This window comes from Antennarius striatus, chromosome 17, assembly GCF_040054535.1.
Source record: "Antennarius striatus isolate MH-2024 chromosome 17, ASM4005453v1, whole genome shotgun sequence".
NCBI classification, from domain to species: domain Eukaryota; kingdom Metazoa; phylum Chordata; class Actinopteri; order Lophiiformes; family Antennariidae; genus Antennarius; species Antennarius striatus.
In genome coordinates this window covers 3220678-3247961 of record NC_090792.1, presented here as the reverse complement: position 1 = coordinate 3247961, position 27284 = coordinate 3220678, and the positions used below count along the sequence as shown (strand labels likewise).

Genomic DNA, 27284 nt, shown 5'->3' with positions numbered 1-27284 from the left:
AATTATCATATTATTATTTTTATCTTTTACATTTCGGTCTCTGTTATATTCCTTTCTGTTTTGCAAACACTTTTTTTTTTTTTTTTTTTAAATTTGTGAGGATTTCAAGCTCATTGTGGTCTGGAGTGATTGTAAATTTAATACCACAAACTTTTGACAGTAGTTCATATGATACCAAATCAAATGTAGTCGATCTATTGGAGATAATAATCTAGACATCCTGATGGATTCCCTCGTGTCCTGACGATTGCTCATTAGTGTAAAAACTAATAAATGTTGGCCCTAAACAAATTGAGCAATCAGTCCCAAATCGGACAGAACAAAACGCTCCTGAGGATGAAGAGGGTGTCCACATTTCCGAGCAGCACGTGAACTCCTCAGCAGTAGTTGGCTGGAGGGGATGGAGCTGCGTCGCTGGTGTCGTTTTCTCCGCCACACATTCACGTTAACTGTCAGCCAGCCGTAACGGCGTGAGCTCCTCCGGACGGTCTGCTTGGGAGAACTCCCTGGATGGACTACCGCTCCACCAGAACCAGCCGCTTGACCCGCTGAGATCCAGGAAGACCTCCATCCGTCCGCGTTGGTCACTTCGGAAAGCGCGCGGGGATGCTTCGCGCGGGTGCAGCGGGAGAAACGCGCGCGCTCAGTGATAAGTGTTGAGACAAGTCGCCGATGAAGTAGTGATCACAGCAGCGGCGCTCAGACCGCCCGTCTGCGCTACTCGGATCAAACTAGACGCGGTCAGCCGAAGGCGCGGTGGTATTTATTCCATAATTTCCATTCCATCTTTCGTCAACCCCTGGATTTCTAGTTGTTGTTACAAAGCAAGTGTGGAGCCGAGGACGAGGTCAAAACAATTCGAGACAGGTAAGCTAGCATTGTTTGGGCTAAACGTGTCAGAATGTTGAAGCTGCGTGTGTGTGTGTGTGTGTGTGTGTGTGTGTGGCGTTCAGGGTCACCGTTTACAAAGTCAAGCAACTTCAACCATATTACAATGTTTACAATGTCTTACAAGACGTATTAATGCATTTAAGGTTTTCTTGTCAAGTAAAATTAAGATTGCAGTATGTGTTACCGCCAAAACGGGTAGTAAAACTTGATGTACTGGGATATATTGTAATAATATACATTCGGATTATTAATATTGATCAATTCTGCTCATCAGTTTAATGTTAGGTTTAAGGAACCTAACATTGTTAGCTTGTGAATTTCCCATAGAGATACAACACATTTTGCCAAGTAATTTCATAATTTATGTCTTTGTTGTGTTTTGTATGAACTCATAAAGTAACTAAAGTTATGTAATAAAGGTAAGGGAACAACACATTTTGTATTTGCTTGTTGTTTTGTAGACGCATAAGCAGAAAATGAAAAGTGAAATTTAATGTACACGTTCCGACTTGTCTTCACAACACAGTAATGAATAAAATATTAAAGAATTTACACCCAAGGAATTATACTACCAGTACATCCAGATAACATTACATTTAGAGGCATGCCAAACACCTTACACCTCTGACATTGACATTTTTTTTAGAATACAATTTAGTACTGTAGTAAATTATCAATTAAAGAATTTTTAAAATGGCAATTCACAAGTGGCAGTAATAAGACAGATACATTAGCTTAAAAAGCATTTTGCTTTAGGTAATTTTGTCGATTTATTAAAATGCCATTAGTGAAGCCAAAGGAGATCGTGTACTTTGACATTCACCAAACATAGTATAATATAGGATTAAAGGTTCAGTAGTATAATTTGATATGATAGTGCAGGATTAACGACTCAGGGCAGTTAATGGCTCACTAGTAAATGACAGAGACCTGATCTTACACATAATGCAGGCTGACATAATCAGCCACCCTCCTGGCATCCATCCAGCCTGACTTCATTATTTGGTGGGGACCGCTTTTGGCGGCAGTGGCTGTTGCCTGTATTATTGCTGCCGTCTGAAAGGAAAGGGCTCAGATGATTTATTCTGAGCTTCTGCTGTAATTCCCCCCTTGATGTAATTTCTGTGCTCTCTAAGACTCACCACCACAGACATTGATATGCTCAGAGCGGACCATTAACACCCTGTTGGTCCCAGAGAGGATTAAACGAAATTAAAACACAGGCCTATGCAGTGTAGGCAGAAACATATAATACATCTCTCCTCTTTTTTAGTCGCATTGGTGAAAGGTTCGCAGTGGGTTTTTAATAGGTTTTGGATGCACTTCACTCCCTGCCAACAATATCCGGAGTAACTTGCCAGAAATTCCACCTTTGCTATTTGTTTCCCTTGGAGGGAAAAGTGTGTTCTGTGTAATATTGTGAGGCACGCAACAAGAAGGAACATCCAGTTCAGATTAAAGTAACAAACCAGAGAAGTGGGTCTGTAACAAGAAGAAAGCACTCTAGCTTTGCAGCCTGGTGGACGGGTTCCTGGCATTTAGCTCGGGCAAATGCGGTGCCAGATTCCCTCTCTTTGGCACCTGCCAAGCCCTCGACTCCCTCGTCTTTATCAAAAGCCCTTGCTGCATTTCCCCTCTTCCAGTTCTGTCATGGTGTTATCAATCATATCTTGCTCTCAGCAGACTCTTCTGCTCGTTAATGATGTGAACCTGTAGGTAGCCTGCAGCCCCCCTAGCCATTCATCGAACTCAGCAGGGTGCAGGGACTCACATCTGGAGAAGCGTTTCAAAGCGTGGCTCTTAGCGGATATGTAGCGTACGCCACGGGATGTGGTGCCAAGCAAAAAATGAACAGCACTCGAGTTGTGTTGTTTATACACAAACATGTATGGTTTGTAATTTGCCTTAGACCTAGAAAAAACGGGTATGATAGACAACGTAGCGTAATGTTTGACCCTGTAAAGGAACGTTGAAATTTCCATCGAAATGTTTGAATAGAACGTCACCGGCGACGATAGCTGGCAAGAAATAGGCTGGTTTCACATCTCATTCCCTTTGTCCCTCGTTTTCTCTGCTGTTTTGTGCAAGCGACCTCAGCCAACACAAGTGTGTCTGTGTCTGTGCGTGTGCGTGTGTGAGAGGATGACAGGGTGTAGCCCCAGACTTCTTTTTTCCCCTCAGGCACCGCTTCTCCATCATGAATACGCCTTTGTGCTCCAGAAAGACACACATCGAAGGTGAACAACTTGAAAGAAAAGGGAAAGAGGAGAGTAGAAGGTAGAGGTTGAATGATAGCTTATTTTTAAGGCCAGTATAATAATAGTTTGCAGACAAAAATAAAAAGTTTACCCATTAATCAACCAATATATTTAGCCAATTATTTGGTTCTTTAATACTTAATTTAGATCAGAACTACATAAAATGGAACACAGTAGTTTCAATGGGAGCGACATTCATTTGTCCTGCTGTTGAAGCAGACAATAAATAAGAGCAAGTGACAAGAACCTTTTATGTCCTCTTGCTTTACCCACAGCCCAGAGGTAGTTTTAATTCAGTAAGGATTAGGTTTATAGTTAGAGCTAACGCTGATGTCACACCAAACGTAACATGGTTGTGTACAAAGTTGACATAAAAGTTCAAGATGCAGGTAGATGCAAGTGGTGTGATGTGAATCGTACTGCTTGTTAATGAACCCAGGCACTGTGGCATTTGGTGTTGGAAAGCACACAACAACACATCTGGAGCAATAGTGTTGATTTTGGTTATGGATGCTGAGAGTAGGAAGTGGTGGAAATAAATGTTACTGCGTTGACCTTCATACTCACGCCAGTACAAATCGTGTGAGTAACATAAAATTGAGCAGAATGACGCAAGAAATTTCATTGTTGCTTTATAGCCGGACGTTATTGAGCAAACTGTACCACAGAATTACCTGTAGTGTCTTTTTCTCATTTTGCCTTGGATTGCTCCTATTTCAAGGTAAAGTAAAACTGGAGATGAAATCAGTGTGAGTGACGGACATATAAGCATCAACATAACAGCAGAGTTACAGTACATGTGGGAATAACAGCATCTGGCGTAGAATACACAACTTTATGTTCTCTCTTAATTGAACATAGTGTCAAGCGGGAAAGCCGTTGCCGTGTTACCTTATTTACAACAAATCAAAGTGGAACAATTTCAGCCAGGGACAGTAGTTTATAGGGTACTCCACTGATTAATCAACCAGTTCTGGTAATCTTGAGGGCTGTAGTTGATGATGTGACGTGGCAGCTAATTAGAGCTAAATTTGGGACTTTATAACAAGGACAGCGACTTTGCAGCATTCAGTGGAAGAGGGATTATTCACACAAATACATGGGTTAAAACATCCAGTTTTCTGGGCATGCACTAGCCATTCGCCACTTCGCCCTAGGCGAAGTGAATTCCAGATTGGCTACAAGGTTTTTATACTGTTTAGCCACAGTGGCGTTCTTATTTTTACGGAAAAACTTTGTCGCTCGCTAGCGGCATTCGCTATTTCTGCTAGCGAGCGGCGCTCTCTATTTCCGCTAGCGAGCGGCGTTCGCTATTTCCGCTAGCGAGCGGCGCTCGCTATATCTGCTAGCGAGTGGCGCTAGCGCCGCTATTTCCTCATGCCGACGGAATTTAGCCAAAGCATGCCGACGGAAATGGCTCCAGATCATTAAATATACACTCGAGTCATGACCTCCTCTCGTCCAATCAAGAAAAAAATATTGTTTTTTTAGTAGAGTTTGTGTTAAAGTCCTCATTAATAAACAAATGGTGAATGCTGAGAGGGGGTAGGAGTGGTGACAGACCGATCAGAAGGTAAATGAAAGATATTATCAATACTTGTTTGTAGTCTTAGACTTTTGATACCTATGACCGACAGGAATAACCAGCGATGCATGTAAATATGTATTCACCTCGCTTCCGCTAGAGAGCGGCGCTAGCGCTGCTACTGCTGCTAGTGAGCGGCGCTGGCGCCGCTACTGCCTCTAGCGAGTGGCGCTAGCGGAAATAGCGCCGCTATTTTGATTTTAAGTTCGATTTTACAAGCTGAACCCACGAATTGGTGTACGACAAGGCGAGGACGATCGATCAAAAGAATCCAGTGTTTTAAAGTAGAGTTTGTGTTAAAAATGGTGAAGCACTCACCACAGACTGATCAGAAGGTAAATGAAAGATATTATCAATACTTGTCTTAGACTTTTGTTCCCTATGACCGCAGGTATAACCAGCGATGCATGTAAATATGTATTCACCTCGCTAGATATTTTTCATGCCTTTTTAAATTGAAATGAAAAATCATGTTGTTGAATTAAAATAAATAAATAAAATAAACTATGGCATACCAATGGTAATGGTGGATGGTCAAGGTTAAAATGTCTTCTCGTCTAAGTAAAACTTACAAGTAAACATTGAGTAATATTTTGTATGACTGTATCTTCACATAGTGAATGGAAGTTTTCAATTGTTGAATCTCACATTCATACCTGCATAAAGTAGGACAGAAATAAAGATAGTTAAGCTTGAACTGTTGACTTTAGTGTATTTTTGTAGGTAAACTGCACAGAAGATTTTGTCCTCAGAATGCACCACAATGCAGGAAAACAACCCCATTTTCTAAAACATTTCCTGGGGGAGGCCCCCCAGACTCCCCCAGGGTGGGGGTGTCCCTCCCCACGCCCCCCGCAACGAGCGTCGGTCGTCCGTGCACTGTGCCACTGTCTTGGACACAGAATGTGGCTTTTTGCGGCTTGCTCAATTATTTTACACTGAGCCACAGTGGCTTAGTCATACTACCTCCTAGTGCAAGCCCAGAGTTTTCTTTTGGAAATACAGTGATCCCTCATTACTTGTTTGATGAACCACCCGCATATCAAAATTCCGCAATATAGCGATCATTTATCTTATATTACATAAACGTTCAGAAACGTTTATGTAATTTAAACGTTTATGAACCCTTCCCATACTGATATTAAACCACCTTCTATCTGTATTACCTTTTTCCACACTCTTATGGACTGTTCAAAGATCTTTTTTGTCTCTCGGAAGTGCCCTGCGTTCCGAGACTCATGGAATGCACACTTCCGGATGCCATCAACCAATAGAACGCACGTACAATATTACATGACTACCTACTAAAAAGCCGCGATGAGCTGAAGCGGCACGTCTTGATGCACGAATGCGCAAGGGATTACTGTAACCCCTAGTTTCATATTGAACTACAGGAGACATGCTATTGGCTGCTTACCTTAATATGGTAAACAGGTGTTTTGTTACAGAAACCCATCCCAGTGTCTTTCCATGTCTTTAATATGCTGCAACCACCTCTGGGAGTGTAGTGGAGATGTACCCACAGACCCCTGGCCTGTTACCCTCGCAGCCACAACAAGAAGCACATAATCCATAATAGAGCGCTGAACAGCGGTCCTGTCACAACGTGTGTGTCACCACTCAGCAAGAGAAGTGCAGGGGCCAAATCTCATGGGCCCTCAAACCAGCTTAGTCACGCCACCAAGGCCAAACGGCCCTCCACCCTCTGTGAGATCATCTGATCCCCGCTGACAGGCTGCAAGCTGCAACCAGTGGACAAAGAGAAAGAAAGGAACAACCACGCAGCTGAGAATCAGGGTGTCTTCAAGAAGTCTGAAATGATCATATTTTTTTTCTCTTGTCGCTTCATGAAATGGTTTGTTTAATAGGAAAAGAACATGTTATCAAAACGTTCCAATACATTTACTTACACTGTAAGCAGTATTGATTGCACGTAAACATTTCAGATACTGTTTACAGTACAAGCAGGATAAGAGTGCAGTGAAAAGATTTATAAATTTAAAGTTTGTGTCTACAGTGCTTTAGATTGTTCATTATTATAATCATACATGAAACAGACTTGCTGTTTGATTCTAGATTCTAATTTAATCAATGGAAAATTCATAAACAGTTCACTAACTTTGATGAAAAGCCACATTTTTTTTTATTTTTGTTGAGAAGTGACAGTTTAGTTTAGATCAATAATCTTTGCTTGAAGTGGTCATCAGTTAAGTTGTATTAGCAAGTTTGATTAGCTTTGAGTCTGTTCAATAGCCAAGACTATTTACATATTTTTACCACAACTTACCAACACTACATGTTTTAATGTCACTCAGCATCTTCAAGTTTATGACAAAGCAGATGCTATAGTTCTGAGATTGTGATTCAAGGTTTCTGTGTTTACCTGCATGTCCTGGATTTAATCCTACAACTGAGAGACGTGTACATGTAAAATGTGAAGGCTGTGAACTGTTGAGAATCATTCTGAGGTATTTAGATGTGGGTTTCGTTCCAGTTATCACTATCCAAAATCACCTCCTCATAGTGAAGCAACAGAACAATTATGTCAGCTTTGAGTCCTTTGGCTAGCATATAGCTTGTTATACACTTAGCTTAAATGAGACATGTGATTGTCTAATTGTGTGATTTTCATATATATCATATAGGTCAAGGTTACTCTACTTGTCATTGGCTAGTTTTGTTGGTGGGTTGCATTGATAGGTATAAGCAAGGGGACTGGTCTATGTCATGTGTTCACCATGCTGGGGAAAATATATTGCCTTTGTTGATGCTGACTTAAATTCTGATCGGTTAATGTATTGATGTTAAGTCTTTTTAATCTGAGTGAAAGTACAACTACTGAAGGTAATCACAGAATTGTAGCTCAGATTGGTTTGTGTGTGAGGGCCTCTGATTGGCATCCATTAAGATAATCTGAACTGAACTTCAATGTAGTCATGAAAAATGACTTTATTTTTGCCGATAGAGACAACCTACGAAATTGATCGGTTGTTGTTAATAGCTGAATTGAATAACTAATTATAATAATTATAAATAATTGAATCATCAGAGCATAGATGTAACACTGAAAAAGGCTGGACTGTCCCCTCACAAAGTACTTTGCTGGAAGACCTGCTGGTGACAAGAATCAGGGTTTTGTCTGTTATCAAAAGGCATAGATTTTTTTAATCACACCTGCTTTTGAACATGTCTCTTCATGATTTCCGGTTTAATTTGCTCGACGTAGCTTTCCACAGTTTTTCTGAGTGATTGTGGTCCACTCTGCTAGCGGGGGGCTAATTGCCTGCTATCTGAGTGTCTCAGGTTTGACTCATGGCATACAGTGTCGTGTTGTTGCTACGCTGAAGGATAACTTGATGGCAGGACACCAATTATCTCCTCTCAATCTGTTCTCTCTCACTGTGCTCCCTCTAATGCCAGCTCTCACACACTCTCCACCCACATGCCAGCAGCCATATTGATGGGATGTATTTTTGTCATATTGAGAATCAGCAGGCTGTATTTTGGCTTTGAGTTCCTAGTTATGATGAGAAACATCTGATTGTGTTTTGAAAGGCTGGGTAATTAACTGGAACACTATGGGAACCAACATTTAGAACCTCTCAGCGACTCCATCTTGCTCATGTTGGTTAACACCTATATTTGTGCGCTCATGGATTGTCCTTAAAAAATGAGGTAAAGCTGCACTGATAAAATAAGCACAAATACAAGGTCAGCAGATAAGTGTCAACCACAGGCTGTTTTTCATCTAGATACATGTTGCCTCAGGTTTTTTAATGTGGCTGAGGAGAGTTGACTGATATTAATGAGGAAGGCAGTACATGAAAGTCAGTGAACACAGCAATGTTTCTCAGGTGCTGCTGATATTTTTCTGCACAAGACCATCCTCTATGCTGAAATGTGGATGGAAACATTAGAAACAACGGTCTAATGTAAGAACACCCTTACTGACCTGATAACAGCTTCATCAGAGGCCTATAATGTGATGCTGTCATTTCATATTAACTCTCTGATGCCTGTTTGGTTAGTCTGTATGGCTGTGTCACATGGAGCTCTGGAGACCAGAAATATGTTGATCTACACATTCAGGACTGAAGTCCATGGGACCTATAGGATGGTGCATTCGTGCATCAACACGTGCGGCTTCAGCTCATCGCGGCTTTTTAGTAGGTAGTCACGTGATACCGTACACGCGTTCTACTTTTTGAGAATGTCCACAACAACAAATCATCTTTGTTTCTCTGTTTTCAGGAAGAGTCTGATGTTGAGTAATCTCCATGGTGATTACAAGGTGATGCATACATGAATTTGTCTTTATAAAGTTTTGAATGACTTGTTTTCCAAGTTACCTTATGAGTTACCTCATAACTTCTTGTAACTGAAGAATCCTTTTTATCAGCATGTGATTTCTTCTAGTGACATGAAGTGTGGTAGTTAGTAATAAATGTAGTTTCTTGATCCACCCTCTCCTTGTGATCACTTTAAATGTTCCCCATGGAAATAACTATAAATGTGTTGTGTACCCATATTGTTTATCAGCTCTTGCCACCAGGTCGAGGTCACCATAGATTTCTAGGAGAAGCTATAGATACTGAGAACTTGTAATATTTGAAAAGGTAAAATATTGATTAATTTTAGTGTTTTTGTCTTAATTTTTGTAAGCTATATATATAAAAAATAATATCCATGATCATGGTTTTGTCATAAAATGTTATTCCCTTGTTTTCACACCTGTTAGTAACACAGTAGTACAATGGAGAGTGACGGTTATACAGCTGTGGGCTGTATACAAACAAAAATTATATTTCTTAATCGGCTGTCTGCTATTATTCAGTACCCTTACTTAACCTTCTAAATATAACATGTAGTAATTTGGGAATATGCATATCTTCACTTGTATGGGATGCAATTTTATTTTATAATACATGCTTGTTTCTGAGCAGAAGAAAAAATATATGGTTTCCCAGACACCAGTGGGTTGTAGCAGCCTGCCACAGTGTCAGAAACAAAGACCCATCTCTACATTGCCTTTGTTTCTTCACACCCAAGGTCCAAAACTCCAAACTCCAAACGGTCAAGCATATATTTTACTGGACAAAATAATAAATTGCCTTTTTGTGTTCTATATACATTAATTTCCATACATTTCATTGAGATAAAGTTATTATGTTGAATTCAAATATAAAGAAGAGTCCAATGGAAGAGTCCAATGCAAATATATATTTTAGTGTTTAATATATTGATGAATGAGTAACTCAAGACTGAGTACAATTCAGACGTTCAACTCAACAAATGAATGAATGAATGAATGCATAAACAAATAAATAAATAAATAGGGAATTTAAAGACAATGTAGGGTTGTAGTAGTCTGGACCCCTGCTCCTGATAGACTCCTGGTGCCACAACAAAACAGCTTTTGTTGGATCATACTCTCTGATCTCTGGAAAGGCTCCAACATGCAGGAGTTGTTACAATAGCTACACTTGCAGTATGATACGGATGTTTTCAGTTTAATGGTTTTATTTCCAATCATAAACAAGTTACGTCAGTGTTTCTTCTTGTAATGCTGGCAGCACACCGAGCATGACTCCTCATACTCTAACCGGTCTCTTGGGACTCCTTTATCATCAAACCTCCATTACTTGCTAAACTTCCTTCTTGAAGGTGTGTCTCCTCCTCCGTATTCTTTTTTATCTCATCATTTTCATTTTTCAGATCTCTTCACACCACATACTTCTTAAAAAAGGGTTTTAACGTTGTGTTGCTAGCATCGGCTCAGCATTGTGATGATATTCCTTCTCTACCTCTGATTGGCTGATGGTTGATGTCATCCAAATGTGTCAGGGTGTGTATGTGTGTGTGTCAAGGACACAAGCATCCTGAGACACAGTTTAGAAGGAGAAGAAGAAGAAAAAATGTTTACCTGCCAGTGTGGCTGATAAACTCTGATTTACTCACCAAACATAACTTTTACCATCCATTGGTCCTGGGCTGGTGTCAGTTTTGGACCCTGTTCACACCTATTGTATGATTGTATATATAATGCTGATGTTCTGTAAACAAGAAACATATGGCATGTTAGACAGCAGCATTCAATGTGATATACACTTTTAGCAGCACATGGTAAACAATGGAATGCCATTGAAACATTATTCACTGTCTCCGGTGCAGCAAGTAGGAAGTCAGAGACTGGACCAACTTTCTCTCTTCCAGCTAGATTTAAAGTGCCTGCTGTGAGATCAGAGAGGAAGGAGCTGATGAAGGTCCTGTCAAGGCAACCAAAAGCATCATTTGAGTCACTGGGGATACGTCGTCACTCTGGAGATGTTATTACTTCTATTATATCACTGTACACACAAAGAGACACATACCCCTGTCTGTATGTCCAGAGAAACAAGCCTGACTCTGACATTAACATTGTCATATGGCTCACTTTGTTCATACGCACTGGTCACTGCCCATTGCTTTATCAGCATCAGTCCAGGTTGCATCCTGGACTAGCCATTGTAAACGTAAGTGACAAAAAACACATTTTTTTCTCTGCGCTCATGGGAAACATTAACTGCACTAGGTGAAGTGAACAGCATGCAAAATTCCAAGGTCACATTCTCACATCACATGGAAAGGATGGATTGCTTCACTGGAAATGTAACAGTTAATCACATTCATGTAATGCTACCGTGGTATTATTTTTCTGTATGCTAAACTTTTACTAACTTGTCATGTTGAACAGTTTTCTGGTGTTCAGCTGCTGTTATATAAGGGAAGAATTATTGTGAACATAAACTCATCATTGTCAGTGTAGACATTTTCAAAGAATATTCAATGTGTGCATTTGGTTCATTTGTGTTCATAACACACTGCGTGTGTGTTCAATTCAATTGAGGTAATGGAAAAAATCTCACAAGTCCCTGTCCCACAGTTTATCTGGTGGAGTTGTGCTGTTGTTAAATTATGACACATTCATGCTATAGTGTGTTTTGAACACCCTCTCTGGCGGTCTGGGATCTATTTTGATGTGAAAACCACAGTCATGAACTCTTTTCTGCTATCACTTCCCCTAAGGCTCGGAAACACAGTCAAAAGCTGTCCAAAAGAACAGGGAGTAAACACACACACACACACACACACACACACACACACACACACACACACACACACACACACACACACACACACACACACACACACACACACACACACACACACACACACACACACACACACACTTGTACATAGACACAGAGTGATACAGCATTCACTGTCAAACACATGCTGGATCGATTAACATTTTTGAGGCCACAGTGAAATGAGAGGGAACACAGAGTTTATTAGAGGCATGTTTCATACTCTCCTATAATCATTGAACAAATGAAATCTTCCCAGTCTTTTGGCTCGAATATCAGCTTTTCTTTGACTGTTTTTATTAAAGCTATGGTGAGGGTAAGGAAGTGGAACTTTCCAACACTCTCAAGAAGCCAGAATGGACAGACAATAAAAGTTTTCTTGTATTTTCTTGCAGTGGTGATGATGAGGTTGTTAATTTCAGAATGATTTTTCATATGTAGAACTTTAAAAAGTGAAAGCTTGAGAAGCTTTGATTTAGAAAAAAATTGGGTCTATGAAGTATTAACACCTGATTAAATACTGAGACTAAATTTAAAGCCTCCAAGCTAAAGCTGACAAACGTGATTTTTAAAGTTTGCAGTTTTTGTTTTGTTATATTTATACATCTAGTCACCTCTGTGACATTAAAGAGAGAAAATGACTGAAAATCCAGGATTTAGCCGTTAGTGTTGGGGTTTTGTCTTCATGTTCTGGTTACCACTGACAAGGCAGAAATGTACGTTTACATTGTGACATGGCCACCAGTGTGGAGGTGTATCTTCAAATGGTAATGAACCCCTGCGCTAAAATCTAGCTTTGGCTCTTAGTTCATGTACTCAGTGTCCTGAGGTAAAATTATCCTTTACCCTGAAAGACCAGAAGAAGGGAATGTAGGAATGGATTCCATCCATCATATATATCATATATGTATTGGGAGTCAGTGGCTGTTTTTTTCTTCATGAAAGTTTCTACATATTAATTTATTTATTCATTTTTTCATTTCCATGGTTGCAAGTAGAGACATAATTAAACACTTGTTCAATGTTTCACAGTAACAAATAGATAAACCCCATTACTAAAGAAATGTTTTCTGATGTTTTGGGAAACATTAAATTGACTTTGTTTTTAACTTTGAAAAAGTAACTTTTTCTGAAACATTCCAACCATATGGAAAACTTGATTAATATCATTGTAACTGAAATACAAACAACTAAAATGAAATCTGCCTGTATTTTGGGATCTACATGAGTGTAAAAATATTTTTGCTTTGTTACACTATGGTGTGTTATGATGCAGCACAGCAGCTAAAACATAAGGAACTTAAATCAGCTCCTAAGCCAACACATTGAAACGGTAACTAATGTAGAACTGAAAATTAAAATGAAGTTAGAGAGAGAAAGGAAACTTCAGACCACAGAAGCTTCTCGTGCAGCCCTAAGTTAGATTCTTAAAGCGTGCAGAGAGCTACACATGCATCAAAAAACCCCAGCGTCGTGGTGCAGGAGAAGCTTTCCTTCCAAAATGTTTTAGGAAACTGTAAGCTGTGCATGTCTGAGTGTGTCTGGATCAGCACTAGAAGGAGGGAGTCAATCCCAGCAGCAGAAATCATCCCTGGGGGTGATCTGTCTCCACTCATGACAAGGCTCCTGAGGCAGTTATGTTTCCTTCCCTGACTCATTCCATCCATCTCTCACCCCCACCCTCCCTTCTACCCATTCTGTCTTCTCATTCCCCATCACTCTCTGTCTCCCTCCCACAGTTTGTCTCGTGCCCCGGCACTGCAATTAACTTCTCATCATAAAAGGGTGTAATAAAAAAGACGGCAAGATAGAGTCAGACAGAGGTTAGGAAACTGTGAGAGTGGGAAGATAAGAGGCATGACGCTGAAGGAGACTGAACACAGGTGAAGCAGCGTCTCTCTCTCTCTCTCTCTCTCTCTCTCTCTCTCTCTCTCTCTCTCTCTCTCTGTCACACACACAGACACTCTCTCATACACACCCGGTTGTAGGTTGTTGTTGAAGAAAATCAGACATGTGCAGCCAGTATTCGTTCTCAATCACTCTCACATTCCTGCAAGACGCAGACAGAAACAGAATGATATCCCCCAAGGAGGTTTTTCTCCCCTCGTTCCTTGTTTTTATACCTCAACCCGCTATTTCTCCCCTCCTTTTTTACAGACACACAGATACTTGTTCACACTGTCTTCTTCTCCTGCTTCTCCTCCTCCACCACCTCCTCCTCCTTTTATTTGAAGAAAAAGAAGTATTGCTGTACATGCAGGGAATCTTCTTAGTCTGTATTTTCATTGTTTTTTCCTCACCCCTCCAGTTCAGAGAGCTGTCAACTGTGACCACCGTTGAAAGGATGTCAGCAAGAAGGAGAGAGGGAGAAATACTGAGACTGAGGGGGATGAAAGCAGGATAACGCGGGGAGGGGGGATGTTGAGATGGAGGTCCCTACGGAGGGCAGCGGGACTGATGGCATGCCTGTTCCTTTGTGCTCGAGCAAATGTGGCAACAACAGCAGTGAGGGGAGGTGACAGAGGAAAATAGCTAAGGGTGGAAAAGCTCGTCGGTGAAATGTGAAGGGCCAAATCTGCTAATTAACCATGACACTAGTGCTCAATAACAGTGATATAATTGGTCATAGTGGCCCTTGGTGGTGAGAGTGCTCAGCAGTGGAATCTATGTCACACAGCTGTGGTTTGCTGCTTGACAACACATTCTAAAATGTGGATAATAGTTAATGTAACACAATGCATCATGACCAAAACTGGAAGAGCAGAGTTCCATACAGGCTGTCAGAGAGAAGAATGAAGTCATCTGGATTGTCTTTTCAGTCTCTCTCTGTATTAATAATACAATCATTTGGTAAATAGTGGAAGCTCCACAATAAGGACAGCACACAATATACATGGGTAGGAACATCCTTTGCGTCATTGTTGGGGCATATTATAATATCATGGTTAAACTAAGGGTTATTAACCATGATAGGTAGTTGTTACGGTTACAACATGAATTATTTAGAGAACATACTTTTTGTTATTTCCATGGAAACATCAGGACAGTGTAAATTTGTGATTTTGTCCAGAGCAACAAACATATATCACCTATATTATGCCGTTGTGCCTTTAAATTTCCATTATTTCATCATGATTTTAGTCTGCATGTCCATGCGCATATGGCCAAAGTATTTTTCGGGTCATTTTGAAGGCTGCTCATCTTCTCCATACAACAATATACGCTTTTGCCCGTCTTTAAAAATGTGGAGGTGATATGTCATCTCCAGATGACTACTTGTCCTATTAAGTTAAGGCAGGTGTTGACAAGTGAGTCACCAGCCAACCAAATTAGAACTATTGTATGAATAGAGTTATAAATGGAGATGAGCCCACACCAACCTCTCCTCTGTTCACGATAATCTGTAAGGAAGTTTATCATACATTTATTGTGAAGGACAGGAATGTGGTCTTTAACCAGTGGGCCATCTGCACTCATCTCCACAGCATCTGCCCCATCAGCAACCCCATTTGATTGCATCTGAGCAACTGAGAGGGGGGCTGCTGCTCATCCCCACGTGTCTAGCAGGCATTCTGATTGAAGCATTACTATTCAAAGATTAGGTTGTTCAGATTCTAAAACTGTTCACTGAAGGGATGAGTGTTGGTCAAATAACATGTGGAAAGTATTAACTACATTGACTGCACTGTGCAGCAGCTAAAACGATAAGTGCATTTATACTGTCACTGCCACTTACACGCAAAGTACAGCTGTAGGTATTATTGAATCTCCAGTGTGGGATATGATGTTAATAATGTTCTATATTACTCCAGACATCTAAAGTGTCATTCACAAAATCCAATTTGAGACAGAAAATTTTTTTGGAGTAAATAAATCCACTGCACTAGATTCCAGACTATAAAAATCTGTGTGTCCCTACTGAGAATGGGAAACTCGACACAAAGTGAACTCGAAACATGTAAAATCAAATGAATTGAGCTTTTATAATCAATTACAACATTATGAAATTCAACTGCATTATACAACACCAGCAATTGTGACAATGACTACAATCTTGGTTTTATTTCCAATGATAAACAAGTGGTGCCAATGTTTTTCCTGCTGACAGCACAACAAACTGGGACTCCTTTTCACCAAACCCCCAAAACTTGCTAAACTTCCTCTTTGAAGGTGTGTCTTCATTCATTGCTTTGTTTTCATTCATCAGATCTCTACTCCATTCAGATACCACCACATTTTTCTTAAAAAAGTTGGTAACACTGGGCTACTAGGAACAGACCAGTGTTACTCAATATTCCCTCTTTACTCCTGATTGGCTGATGGTTAATGCGTTCCAAATGTGTCAGGATCAGAGCCAATTAGAGGCAGAGAGGAAAGAGAGGGCCGTTGTCACATGAGTCCGGTCTGCTGTTGTATGTTTGTGTGTGTCTCAGTACGCAAGCATCCCAAGACACAGGTTCATGTACCATTGGTGGTCTGCTGGTGTGGCGGATCACTGATGTAATTTACTTGTCGAACAGCAATTCTACCCTCCATTGGTGCTTGGCGGGTGTCAGTTTCAGACATTTCTTGTATGTGATGTTGCTGTTAGTTGTGTAATGCATGTTTCTTAATGTCTGTCTTTTTTGAACATATGTGAAACTGCTTTCGAGTTTCCTTCTCTGTTTTTAACCATTCATTGGTCGTCACCTGGGACTTACCATCTATTGCACCTCACCCAGTAGCTTAGTGATAGACTTGCAAACCCTCGACCAGGATAAAGTGACAGGATCTTTGACACGGGGTGTCAGTGTTGGTGCATCCTTTACAATGATGCAACAGTAAAGTTTGACTGTAGCTATTGAAGCAATTCCACTCCAATATAGAATGCATTGCTGCTCTAATCCATTACTGCCTGGGGAGTGATTAGATGTGTTTGGTCAGAGCACGACTGCCTAAGGTGTTATTTCATTGGCTGAGCCAGTTAAAAGTAAACAGCAGAAAAGAAGCACACAGAAATAAAACTGTTCATCCAAAGAGAGCAGGGAGCTTATTAAAGCGGACATTTTAATCAGCCACCCAACAGGGGTGAGGCTGAGATGGTGTTGTCTCAGTTTGGTTTGTTAAAATGGTTGGGGGCAACAATATCTGTTTATGTGGGGTGGAAAGGGAGGGGCAGGAGGAGCTTTGAGGAGGAAAGGTGGGAACAAAGAGGCCTGAAACAGCTGGCTTTGCTTTCTACACGAAGGTGAGGAATCAACAGCGTACCGGATGACAACTATTCAGTGTGATCAAACGGACCATATAGTTTATCTCCCAGGACTCAGACTGTCAGGCAGCCCTTTATAGCAGTGGTCTGTTTCTAGACAGGCTAGCGCTACTTGCTAGTCTTTATACCTTCATGAAACAAATGTTGATATTGCTTTTTCAATTGGAAATTAGCAAAAATAACAGTTTGTGTACGTTTTTTGCCCTGCGGATCACACTTCCTTTATTGTCTTGCTTATCATGTTGTTGACATGCAATTCAATCCATTCCTGCAAACAAAATGGTGTCAAACCACATGCTAGCTCTCCTACGAACTAATCAACTGGGAATTCATAGTGTGAGTGGGTGTCATGTCGCCATCTGTGGCCTACTCGTTTCACTACCACACACATCAGAGTCGCCAGCCATCTGCCAGTTCTTTAGCGCTCACCATCCTTGTGCATCAGATTTATCGTACAGCTTGGAGAGAAGCTGGTTACTCCTCCACACAACGTCGACTGATTTTCCAGTATCATAGATAAACACCTTGTTAACAATCACCACATCAGTAGCAGAGCGTGTGCTGACTCTTCATTAGATTTACTGACATAGTGTTTGTAGATGGGATCATTTGAAAACTGGAACTAAGATAAATATTGATATTAATTATTATTTTCTTTACCTCAGTGTATCAGTATTTTCAATTTTCCATTTATCCACATGTTACAATGTGGAGTCTTACAATGAAATAGATGTATTATTGTAGAATTGGAGCCTATTTATCTATATTATTTACTTAAGCATATGTATCTTTATATCACATTTATATTTATTCTGTTATATACATAGAACATACATTTAAAAAAAATATTTTATGTGTATCCTGTCTTGTGCGGTATAGGAATGGGGAAACCGATTTTTTTTATATTATATAAAGCACTGTGCAATGTTTCATATATGAATAAAGATTGGTTGGTTGGTTGGTTGATTGAATAAGCGATTGATTGATTGATTGATTTCCATTCTGTTTTTTTCTAGACCAGAATCAGAGAGAGAGATGACCCTAGTTTTGTCGATGAATCCTTTCCTAGACCCAGAGGGAGACCCACCACTCTCCACCTACCAGGCCATATGGGAATCAGGGCGTTGCACAAAAACCTGCCTGTCAAACCCTGCCCGACCATGTAACTCTGAAGAACAGTTTACACAAGGTACAACATCATTGATTTACTGTAGGTTTGATCATCGAGTTCTGTTGTAGAAGTTTTATGGGTTTTGGTGCCATACTAGATGTTCAAGATTTTTGCACTTCCTGAGTGAACATGAAAGGTTTGACTGATGTCAAGCATTCAACATTACAGCCTTAGAATGTTTCCTAGCAACAAACCATTGAACTTGGTAGCAGGTTGACTGCATTCGCTTTTGTTGTTATGAAGGTAAGGTACCTCCTTTCCCTGGCGTTTGACACCATTTAGAATGTTTTGTATATTGTTTTCACATTATTTTTTTGTTTATTGTTTTAACTGATTATATTTCCGCTTTTAACTTATTTTAAGTTATTTTTTGGGATTTTTATTTGATACTTTATTTAACTGCATTATGTTCATGGTTTTATGGTGCTTCTGTTGTATTTTTATTTATTGACTGTGCAGCACTTCAGAAACCTTTTGTTTACTTAAATTGTGCTATATAAATAAAGTGGATTGGATTGTCCTTATGGGGAACTTGTGCCTGGGAAATTCATACATGGTCAAACTTAATATGTACGCAGGGTAACAAGAAAAAAAACATCAGGAAAAAAAAAAAAAACATCGTCGAAGAAGGAGAAGAGGAGAGTGTGGTAGTAGGAAGAGAGAGAAGAGGAGCGCCAAGAGTATAGGACTGAGAGTAGGGACATTGAATGTTGGAACTATGACAGGAAAAGATAGAGAGTTGGTTGACATGAAAGGTAGCAATGCTAGAAGTTTAGGAGCAGGGTTCAAGTTGTTCTACCATGGTGTAGATGAAGTTATGGGAAAGAGTAGTGGAAGCTAGACTAAGGGCAGAAGTGAGCATTTGTGGGCAGCAGTATGGTTTCATGCCAAAAAGAGTACTGCCAGATGCAGTATTTGCGTTGAGGATGTTGATAGAGAAGTACAGAGAAGGCCAAACGGAGCTGCATTGTGTTTTTGTAGATCTGGAGAAAGCTTATGACAGGGTGCCCAGAGAGGAACTGTGGTATTGTATGAGGAAGTCTGGAGTGGCAGGGAAGTATGTGAGAGCGGTGAAGGACATGTAAAGTATGAGGACTGTAAGATAGTGGTGAGGTGTGCTGTTGGTATGACAGAGGAGTTCAAGGTGGAGGTGGGACTGCATCAGCTCTGGTATCAGCTCTGAGCCCCTTCTTGTTTGCTATGGTGATGGACAGGCTGACAGATGAGGTTAGACAGGAATCTCCATGGACTATGATGTTTGCAGATGACATTGTGATCTGCAGTGAGAGCAGGGCAGAGGTGGAGGAGAAGATAGAGAGGTGGAGGTTTGCACTGGAAAGGAGAGGAATGAAGGTTAGCCGCAGTAAGACAGAATACATGTGTGTGAATGAGAGGGACCCAAGTGGAAGAGTGAGGTTACAGGGAGAAGAGATCAAGAAGGTGGAGGATTCTAAGTACTTAGGGTCAACAGTCCAGAGCAATGGAGAGTGTGGAAAAGAGGTGAAGAAGCGTGTACAGGCAGGATGGAACGGGTGGAGGAAAGTGTCAGGTGTGATGTGTGATAGAAGAGTTTCAGCTAAAATGAAAGGAAAGGTGTACAAAACTGGTGAGACCAGCGATGTTGTTTGGTCTCCTCTCTTTTCCTCAGTGACACTGTCTTTGGACTAGTGGTTCTTAACCTTGTTGGAGGTACCGAACCCTGCCGGTTTCATATGATCACTCACCGAACCCTTCTTTATTAAAAAAATAAAAAAAAAATTTTTTTCAAATTTAAGACAAAGTATATGATTTACTGGTATATTTCATGAATTGTGCATTAATATCACCTTTTTCAAAGAAGAAAACCAAGACATGTGCATGAACTCCAATGAAATGATGTACCTGCAAATCAGTGTGACTTCTGCTGTTGTTATTGAGAGACCAGTTCACTTTGGCAAGAGCTACTACAGTATTATGTCGTTTTCACAGCAAAGTCTGTTTCTTTTGTTTTCTATGCAGCTTAAGGAAGTGTTCCTGTATTTTTGCCAGTGCGAGACTAGAATTGCTCAACTTGACATTAAAAATCATGCCGAACGCTGACTCCCATCACACCGGTATAGAATACATGTAAATTCACGTTGCACATATTCGTCCGACCACTTTCTTTTTTTGCTCAACATAGTTACTATGAATTAAAATATTAAGAAAGCAATCAGATGACGTACCATCATGACAGGCATAAATCGACTACTGAGTGCACAAAATCCCATGTAGCACAGGTAGGCTAATCGATGTAGCGTGATCACCTGCAACCAGTGATGGCTAAGGGGGGCGTGTCATCACGAAACGTAAACAGTGATCCATGTATATTCGGCAAAACCACCCGACACGATGTGTCAGGTGTTTTGTCTTGACCTCTGTCTCCGCCAAACCCCTGAGACCAACTCACCAAACCCCTAGGGTTCGATCGAACCCAGGTTAAGAACCACTGCTTTCACATTTCCTTTCATTTTAGCTGAAACTCTTCTATCACACATCACACCTGACACTTTTCTCCACCCGTTCCATCCTTCCTGTACATGCTTCTTCACCTCTTTTCCACACTCTCCATTGCTCTGGACTATTGACCCTTAGTACCTAAAATCCTCCACCTTCTTGATCTCTCTCTGTAACCTCACTCTTCCATTTGGGTCCCTCTCATTCACACACACTCTGGATATAGTATTGTATAATTCTTTGCAGACCATTGCACATATCTCAGGAGTGCACGATTTCTGAGGGAATAGGAGTCTATCCACACTCCTATCAACGCTACTTTAAAAAATAGGAAAAAAGAGATCAAATGACATAATGTCTTAATATGTTTTATTAAAACAAAAAAATATCTTCAAATCTCATCAAATGAATGTCGAGCTGTTTGCTGGCATTAAATACAATCACAACATTCATCCTCCTCATGGGGTTCTTCTGTGCGACTGTTACAAAACCAACAACTGAGACTGAAGATCAAAAGGACGAGATGAGAATTAGTCCTCATAACACTGGCCAGTGTTTTATCATCAGCTAACCAGATATTTTCCATGAAAGGAACTGATACAGCTGTTACTTTAATTTCCAAAGGAAACCAGTAGAAAGGATTGCTTTATGAATAAAGTCCTTAATCAGACCACCATCTAAGGACAGTTTTACCAGTCTTGGAGCAGAATCATGTTAAAGACAGAAAAAACAAACAAAAAATCTACAAATAAACTGTGCTTTTGACATCTCAGGATGTGATTGGACAAAAAAACAGCAGGGGTAAGATAGGGGCAGGATAGCATCCTCTACCCTCCTGCTGGGCTGATAATTCCTTCACAACATCAATGTCAGTCGCTGACTCACAGGCTTTTGGGTCTTAGGGATGAAAGTTTTTTACTTGGAAGTGACACCGTGGCTGATCCAAAGACAACTGCACAATGGAAATAAAAATAGGAGACAGTGTTTCAACACATTACCACAGACGACTGGCTCTGGTGAGTGTGCTGCCGATGCACATCTCCAGAGTTTTGTTTTTCCTTGTTTGACACTTTTCATATTGATAATAATTCTTAAGGAGCAGCTAATGACATCACTTAAAATGAATATTAGAACATCTGGAGTTGTGATTCTTGCAGATTACATGTTGGCTGCATTTGTTTAGCATCCTTTTTTTGTGTCGAATATAAACTCTGAAGGAGGTAAAATGGTTGGAGTGACAGAACCGTTCAATGTTAGGGGGACCTTACCACAACTGATCCAACTCATGTAGGTCCCCAGTGAGAAAACACACACCGTGTGACACTGTAGTCCAGGCTGACATTTCCAGTTTAATAGAAAGGTTGATTAAATTAATAAAGAACAAAAGACTTAAAAGTTAAAACGCCATTTCACTCATAACAGATTAATTTACTGAACTGACTTACATGGCTTCAAGTGTTCGGTGATTTCTTTATGCATGGGGCGGGGGGGGGGGGCATACACACACTCACCTACAATAGATAGATTTGTGGCCTGTCTGCATCAGCAGTTGCTGGAGTATCGCTGTCTTTAGACATACAGTAATTCCTTGTTACTCACGGTTAATGCATTCTAGGACCACCCTCAAAAAATGAAATTCCGCAATATAGCGATGAACTATTTATTTTATTATTTACTATCATTTAAACGTTTATGAACCCTCCCCATACTGATATTAATCCACCTTGTATCTGTATTACCTATTCCCACACTCTTAAAGACTGTTTAAAACACTTTTGTATTAATGAAAAGTTGCAGGAGGAAACATGAGTCTCGGAATGGAGTGCACACACAGATGCTGTATCGTATATCAAGGTGGCTACTTACTAAAAATCTGTGATGTAGTGAAGCTGTGCATCTTGGCTGCGTTCAGACTGCAGACATATCAGATACCGATCAGGTTTTCTTTCATATCTAATTTTTAGGGCTGTCTATTCATACTGTTTTTAGCAAGTGTTCAAATGCGTCCTGGCTCTGTTCAGACTGGGCTACATTATTGGCTGATCTGACAGGTTACCCTAGCAACGATGTCGGGGCAAAGGCGTCGGTCAGTGCGTGTTTAGTGTGAGGTCATATAATTTGCGTTGGTAGCAACAACAACGACGAACATTAAGTTTTGATATCTTAGCTTATTGGCGATATCACTGTCTGGTAGAGGTGGAGAAAATCACACACACACACACCAGATATTGTCCACTTCTTCCATTTTTTTACCGCTCCGTAATGTGTGATGCTCTTCCTTCTGGTGCCTTGCTCTCGCGTCGCGGATATGACTTCACAGTCCATCATATCCGATCGGATTGTTTAGAGCTTTTCAGATTGAGACGCATCTGTCCATATCCCATATGAAACTACCTCCCAAATGTGGTTTCGATCCGTCCGGCTAGAATCGGATTTCATGTGGTGTGTGACTGTTCAGACTACAAACGAGACATCCGATATCAATCTGGATGGGATGACAATTGGATATAGATAACCAGTCTGAACAAGCCCCTTGAAGATTGAATAAGGGATGGATTACTGCACTCCACTGTACTTTACCTTTTCTAGCTTATTAATGGAGAAAATTGTTTCTGGCAATCTGCAACTCAGCTCTGTTGAAATCTTTACCATTAGAGTCCATTTAAATAACCATCACCAGATTAGAAAAAACAGTAGTTACGATTACAGTACAAATGCCCGTTATCTCCCTGATGGGATAACATAAAGTTGTCTTTTTGTCTGCAGGAACCTCCTGCAGACAAGTTCCCGATCATGTCTCAGTATCAAGGATCACATACTTCAAGAGAAAGTTTGTCGATGATGAAGATGACCCTCCCTTCAGTTTCAGGACGTACTGCCAGACAGTAAGTAAACGCTAACATTCAGAGAACATCATCTATCAAGACAATATTTAATTCACCCGGTAACCTTCTGGAAAGAGCTGCTGTGTCATTATGTAGTCTCTTCAAGTCTATTTCATTTTGAGTTGTATAAAAGTACTTGGAAGGATTGGTGGCAGACGGCTATATTTTATGTGTTTTTTCATTTTGTTTCATTATAGAAATTCAATACAGAGGAAAAACAACTCTTATACTTTGAAACGTGACATTTGGAATAAAAACTCAACCATGATAATGGAAAAGCATAGACTAGATCCTTCATTATTACTGTTCAGGGGCTCATGTTTGGCAGCTCTGATGACAACAGAAGTCACAATCTAGAAAAGGCATTTTAAACTTTTAAACTGTATCAAGTGTCCTGGGAAAATGAACAGGAATTGTGATTGCATTAATATATTAAAAAATAAATGGTTTTGTAGTTCTAACAGCTGAATGTCCTTCAGGTTGCACCCGTTTTGGAGGAGCGTGCTCATGTGCTGCGCCTCTCCCTGGAGAAGATGCGGTTTATTGAGGACCCAGAGACTTTCCTTCGACGCTCTGTCCTCGTGAACAACCTCCTGCGACGCCTCCGAGCCGAGATCCTGCTCCAGAGCACCGACTGGTGCTTTCCCCCCAACCCAGCATCTACTTCTACCCCATGCATCCTACCATCAGGCGCTAACCCGGCTCACCAGGCACTCCATGGAACGGTACCCACGCGGATCTGCTTGGCCCCCCAAGTGGGACCGCCATTCCGTAAGCGTTTCCGGATGGTGCGTGGAGGACAGGGAGATCTTCGTCCTGACTGCACCCAGACGTGCTGCTGCATCTACGCAGCTGCTGCTGCTGCGGGACACTACTTCCACCTCCCTTTCTCCATGTATGATGGGGCGTTCTCAACCTGCCCTGCCACACCGCACTCCTCCTCCTTCTTTCAGCTAGCTAGTCAGAGTAAACTAGGGCTGACAGTCGCCATAGAGGAGCACGATGACGAGGATGAGGATGAGGAGAATGAAGAAGAAGATGAAGAAGACGAGGAAGAGGAGGAGGAGGAAGAAGATAATGAACGAAGACAAGGCAGACCTTCCCTTTATGTTGTTAAGGACAAGTCAAGACAGAAAGGTAGGACTAGGACCATGATGGGTCATGCACACACAGCGACAGGAGAGAATAGTTGCATGACAGGTAGGGTAGGAGAGGAGGAGGTAGACCAGGAGGAGGAAGATGAGGAGGAAGAAGAAGATGAGCAGGTAGTGAGACCATGTCAGTGGGACACTAAAGCATCAGAGAGGCAGCTGTATAAGGTGGGCTTCTGGCACCACAGGGCTCATAAACAGTAGAAATTACATTAAAATCTTTTGGAAGGAAAATGTACTGATGACGATAACCGCCATCAATTTAGAATTACTGCTCCTCATCGAGAAGAAAGTGTGATTTGCCCTTACTATAGAAGTGTCGAATCAGCTTAATTTTAATGGTCTAAAATACTCCCGAGGTGGCACACAGACACATTTAATTCAACTCTGCAACTAGTGTTACCGTATGATGCAGCAATTAGACAATTCATGGCAACTGTTGGCCTCGGAAACACAATTCTAAAGATTACTAGCATATGGTGGCATCTCTCACCGAAAGGTGAAGTAACGTTTGCTATTGCACTGTCTCTAAGACCATGTTCATGCCCAACAGCACAAAAATAAAAGTCTCCAGTGGGGCTTTAAATTGGTGCAAAGGTCTCTTTTCAGGACCCTAAACTAACCTATGAAATGAAGGGTTGTGGGTTTGGGTGTGTGTGTGTGTGTGTGTGTGTCAGTGTGTACATGTATGTGTGTTGGTAAGATTTGATGTAGCATTTTAAAACTTGATTTTAAGGTCATCTTTTTTATTAAACAGAGGTTGCACGTAATTATGTGTGCCTGTCGATCTTGATGCTGACGTCTCAGGCAATGGCGAGCGACTGTGTTGCAGCGATGGCACAATGCGTATTATTCAGATTATTTTAAAGAACAATCCTAAACAGTGGAAATGTTAAATCACAAGTTCAAGTGCCTTAGTGTTTTTATAGATGCATCTTATATTGTGTGTTAAATGTTCTTGTTCCTTTTTTTGCGTTTCAAACGGTTGTGACTAAAACAGGACAGTTAAATGACGAGATTCTTTCAGATGTCTATTAAATTTTGAAGTAAACTCCCCTCCCCCCATCCGTTTTAGTTCAAAATGCATGTTATATAGCGCCACCTACCTGAGAGGGCTCAAACGTAAAGCTGCCTGTCATTGACGCTTAAAACACAAGGCTTGAAAAGCTTCAAGTGTTCACTGCCTCCTTTCTGTCACTCTTAACCAGTATTGGTGTGTTATGGTTTATTTGGCTTAAATTTGAAGGGTTAAACATATTTTTAACAGAAAAAAAAAATTGTTGAATCACACAGCTGACTCCGTTTCTAGCCTCGTCACAGATCTATATGTTCCGTTAACCCAACAAGGCAGGGAAGACCTGGATAACTATTTGACGATGATGTCAGTATTCTTTCACCTGGCTCTTGACATGAAAGTGAAGTTTCCCCCAAAGAAGTGAACTGAAACAAAAAAAGTTCAGTGAACCATTGAAGTATTCCGATATGATCTGCCTCTGTAGGTTTGTTACAAACCAAAATCATGTGTTTATGTAAGAACTGAAGAATAAGTATATCATTTTAAAATATGTGGTTGAAACATGCATTTTCTGACTGAATAAAGGAAACCAGTGGAGGATGGAATCAAAGTTCCATATATGATCCCCTCATGGTGGCATGAACAGTGGTGTCTAGTTTGTTTGTACATCTCATCCTGTTCCTCTGGAGAGGATCCAAAGGTGTCAAAATGGAAAGATTCTATCAGTCGCTCATCGTCTCTTCTCTGTGATGCACCATAAGGTGCAAGAATTAGAGGGTGGAATTACTCCCACCTTATGTGTCCTGTTTTTATTTCTCTGATGTACGAAATAACAGTTTATATCGTTTTGACTGTTTAGGCATCAGTGACAACTCTACGACTAGATAGGTACAAGAACTAATGAGTACCAGCCTACTTAAATTATAAAAACCCTACGCTATAATTGGTGTTATTTTTTACAAATCAAAAAAATTTGACAAAGCAATATTTGTTTCTGGAATGAAAACGTGTATTGCATTGTCTATAATTAAACACAAAAGAGCAAGTTAGCGCTTTTATTATTATTATTATTATTATTATTAATATTATTTCATGTGATGTTCTGTGACAAGTGTAAACATCAGTAAACGAAACGTTACAACAAACCTGGCTTCCATTTTATTCCTTTACATTTGCATTACAACCCTGTAGCTTGCAGCACAGTGTGTATGTGTGCGTGTGTGTGCGTTCGTTCGTGCGTGCATGTGTGTGTGTTCCTCCATCCCATGCGCTGTGCACTGGAGCGCAGCACCTCAGCTTATTGCTCTTGTCAAACGTCTCTCAGGTGTCACCCTGCTGCTCAGGTCTGGTTAATCTTTCTGACATTACACTCGGAGCAGTCACCCCCACACTCCTCCCTGCCCTCCTCTTCTATCTGTTGCACCTTCAGTATTCAGTTCAGATACACACAACACACAAACAGAAGGAGCTTCCACTGC

The 27284-nt window shown here is 40.7% G+C and overlaps 1 protein-coding gene across 2 annotated transcripts; it reads left to right on the top strand.

Annotated features, from left to right (window-relative positions):
• Positions 1-118: 118 nt before the first annotated feature.
• Positions 119-27284, top strand: sertad4 (SERTA domain containing 4). Of its 2 annotated transcripts, XM_068339482.1 has the most exons (5): positions 119-867; positions 8986-9025; positions 18126-18298; positions 23522-23640; positions 24120-27284. In XM_068339482.1, the coding sequence occupies exons 2-5, from the start codon at positions 9012-9014 to the stop codon at positions 24993-24995; spliced, it is 1182 nt and encodes a 393-aa protein (XP_068195583.1). In that variant the 5' UTR covers positions 119-867; positions 8986-9011; the 3' UTR covers positions 24996-27284. The 2 variants fall into 2 exon arrangements, with proteins under 2 accessions (XP_068195583.1, XP_068195584.1); XM_068339483.1 differs by lacking the exon at positions 8986-9025 and having other exon boundaries at positions 122-867; positions 24120-27283.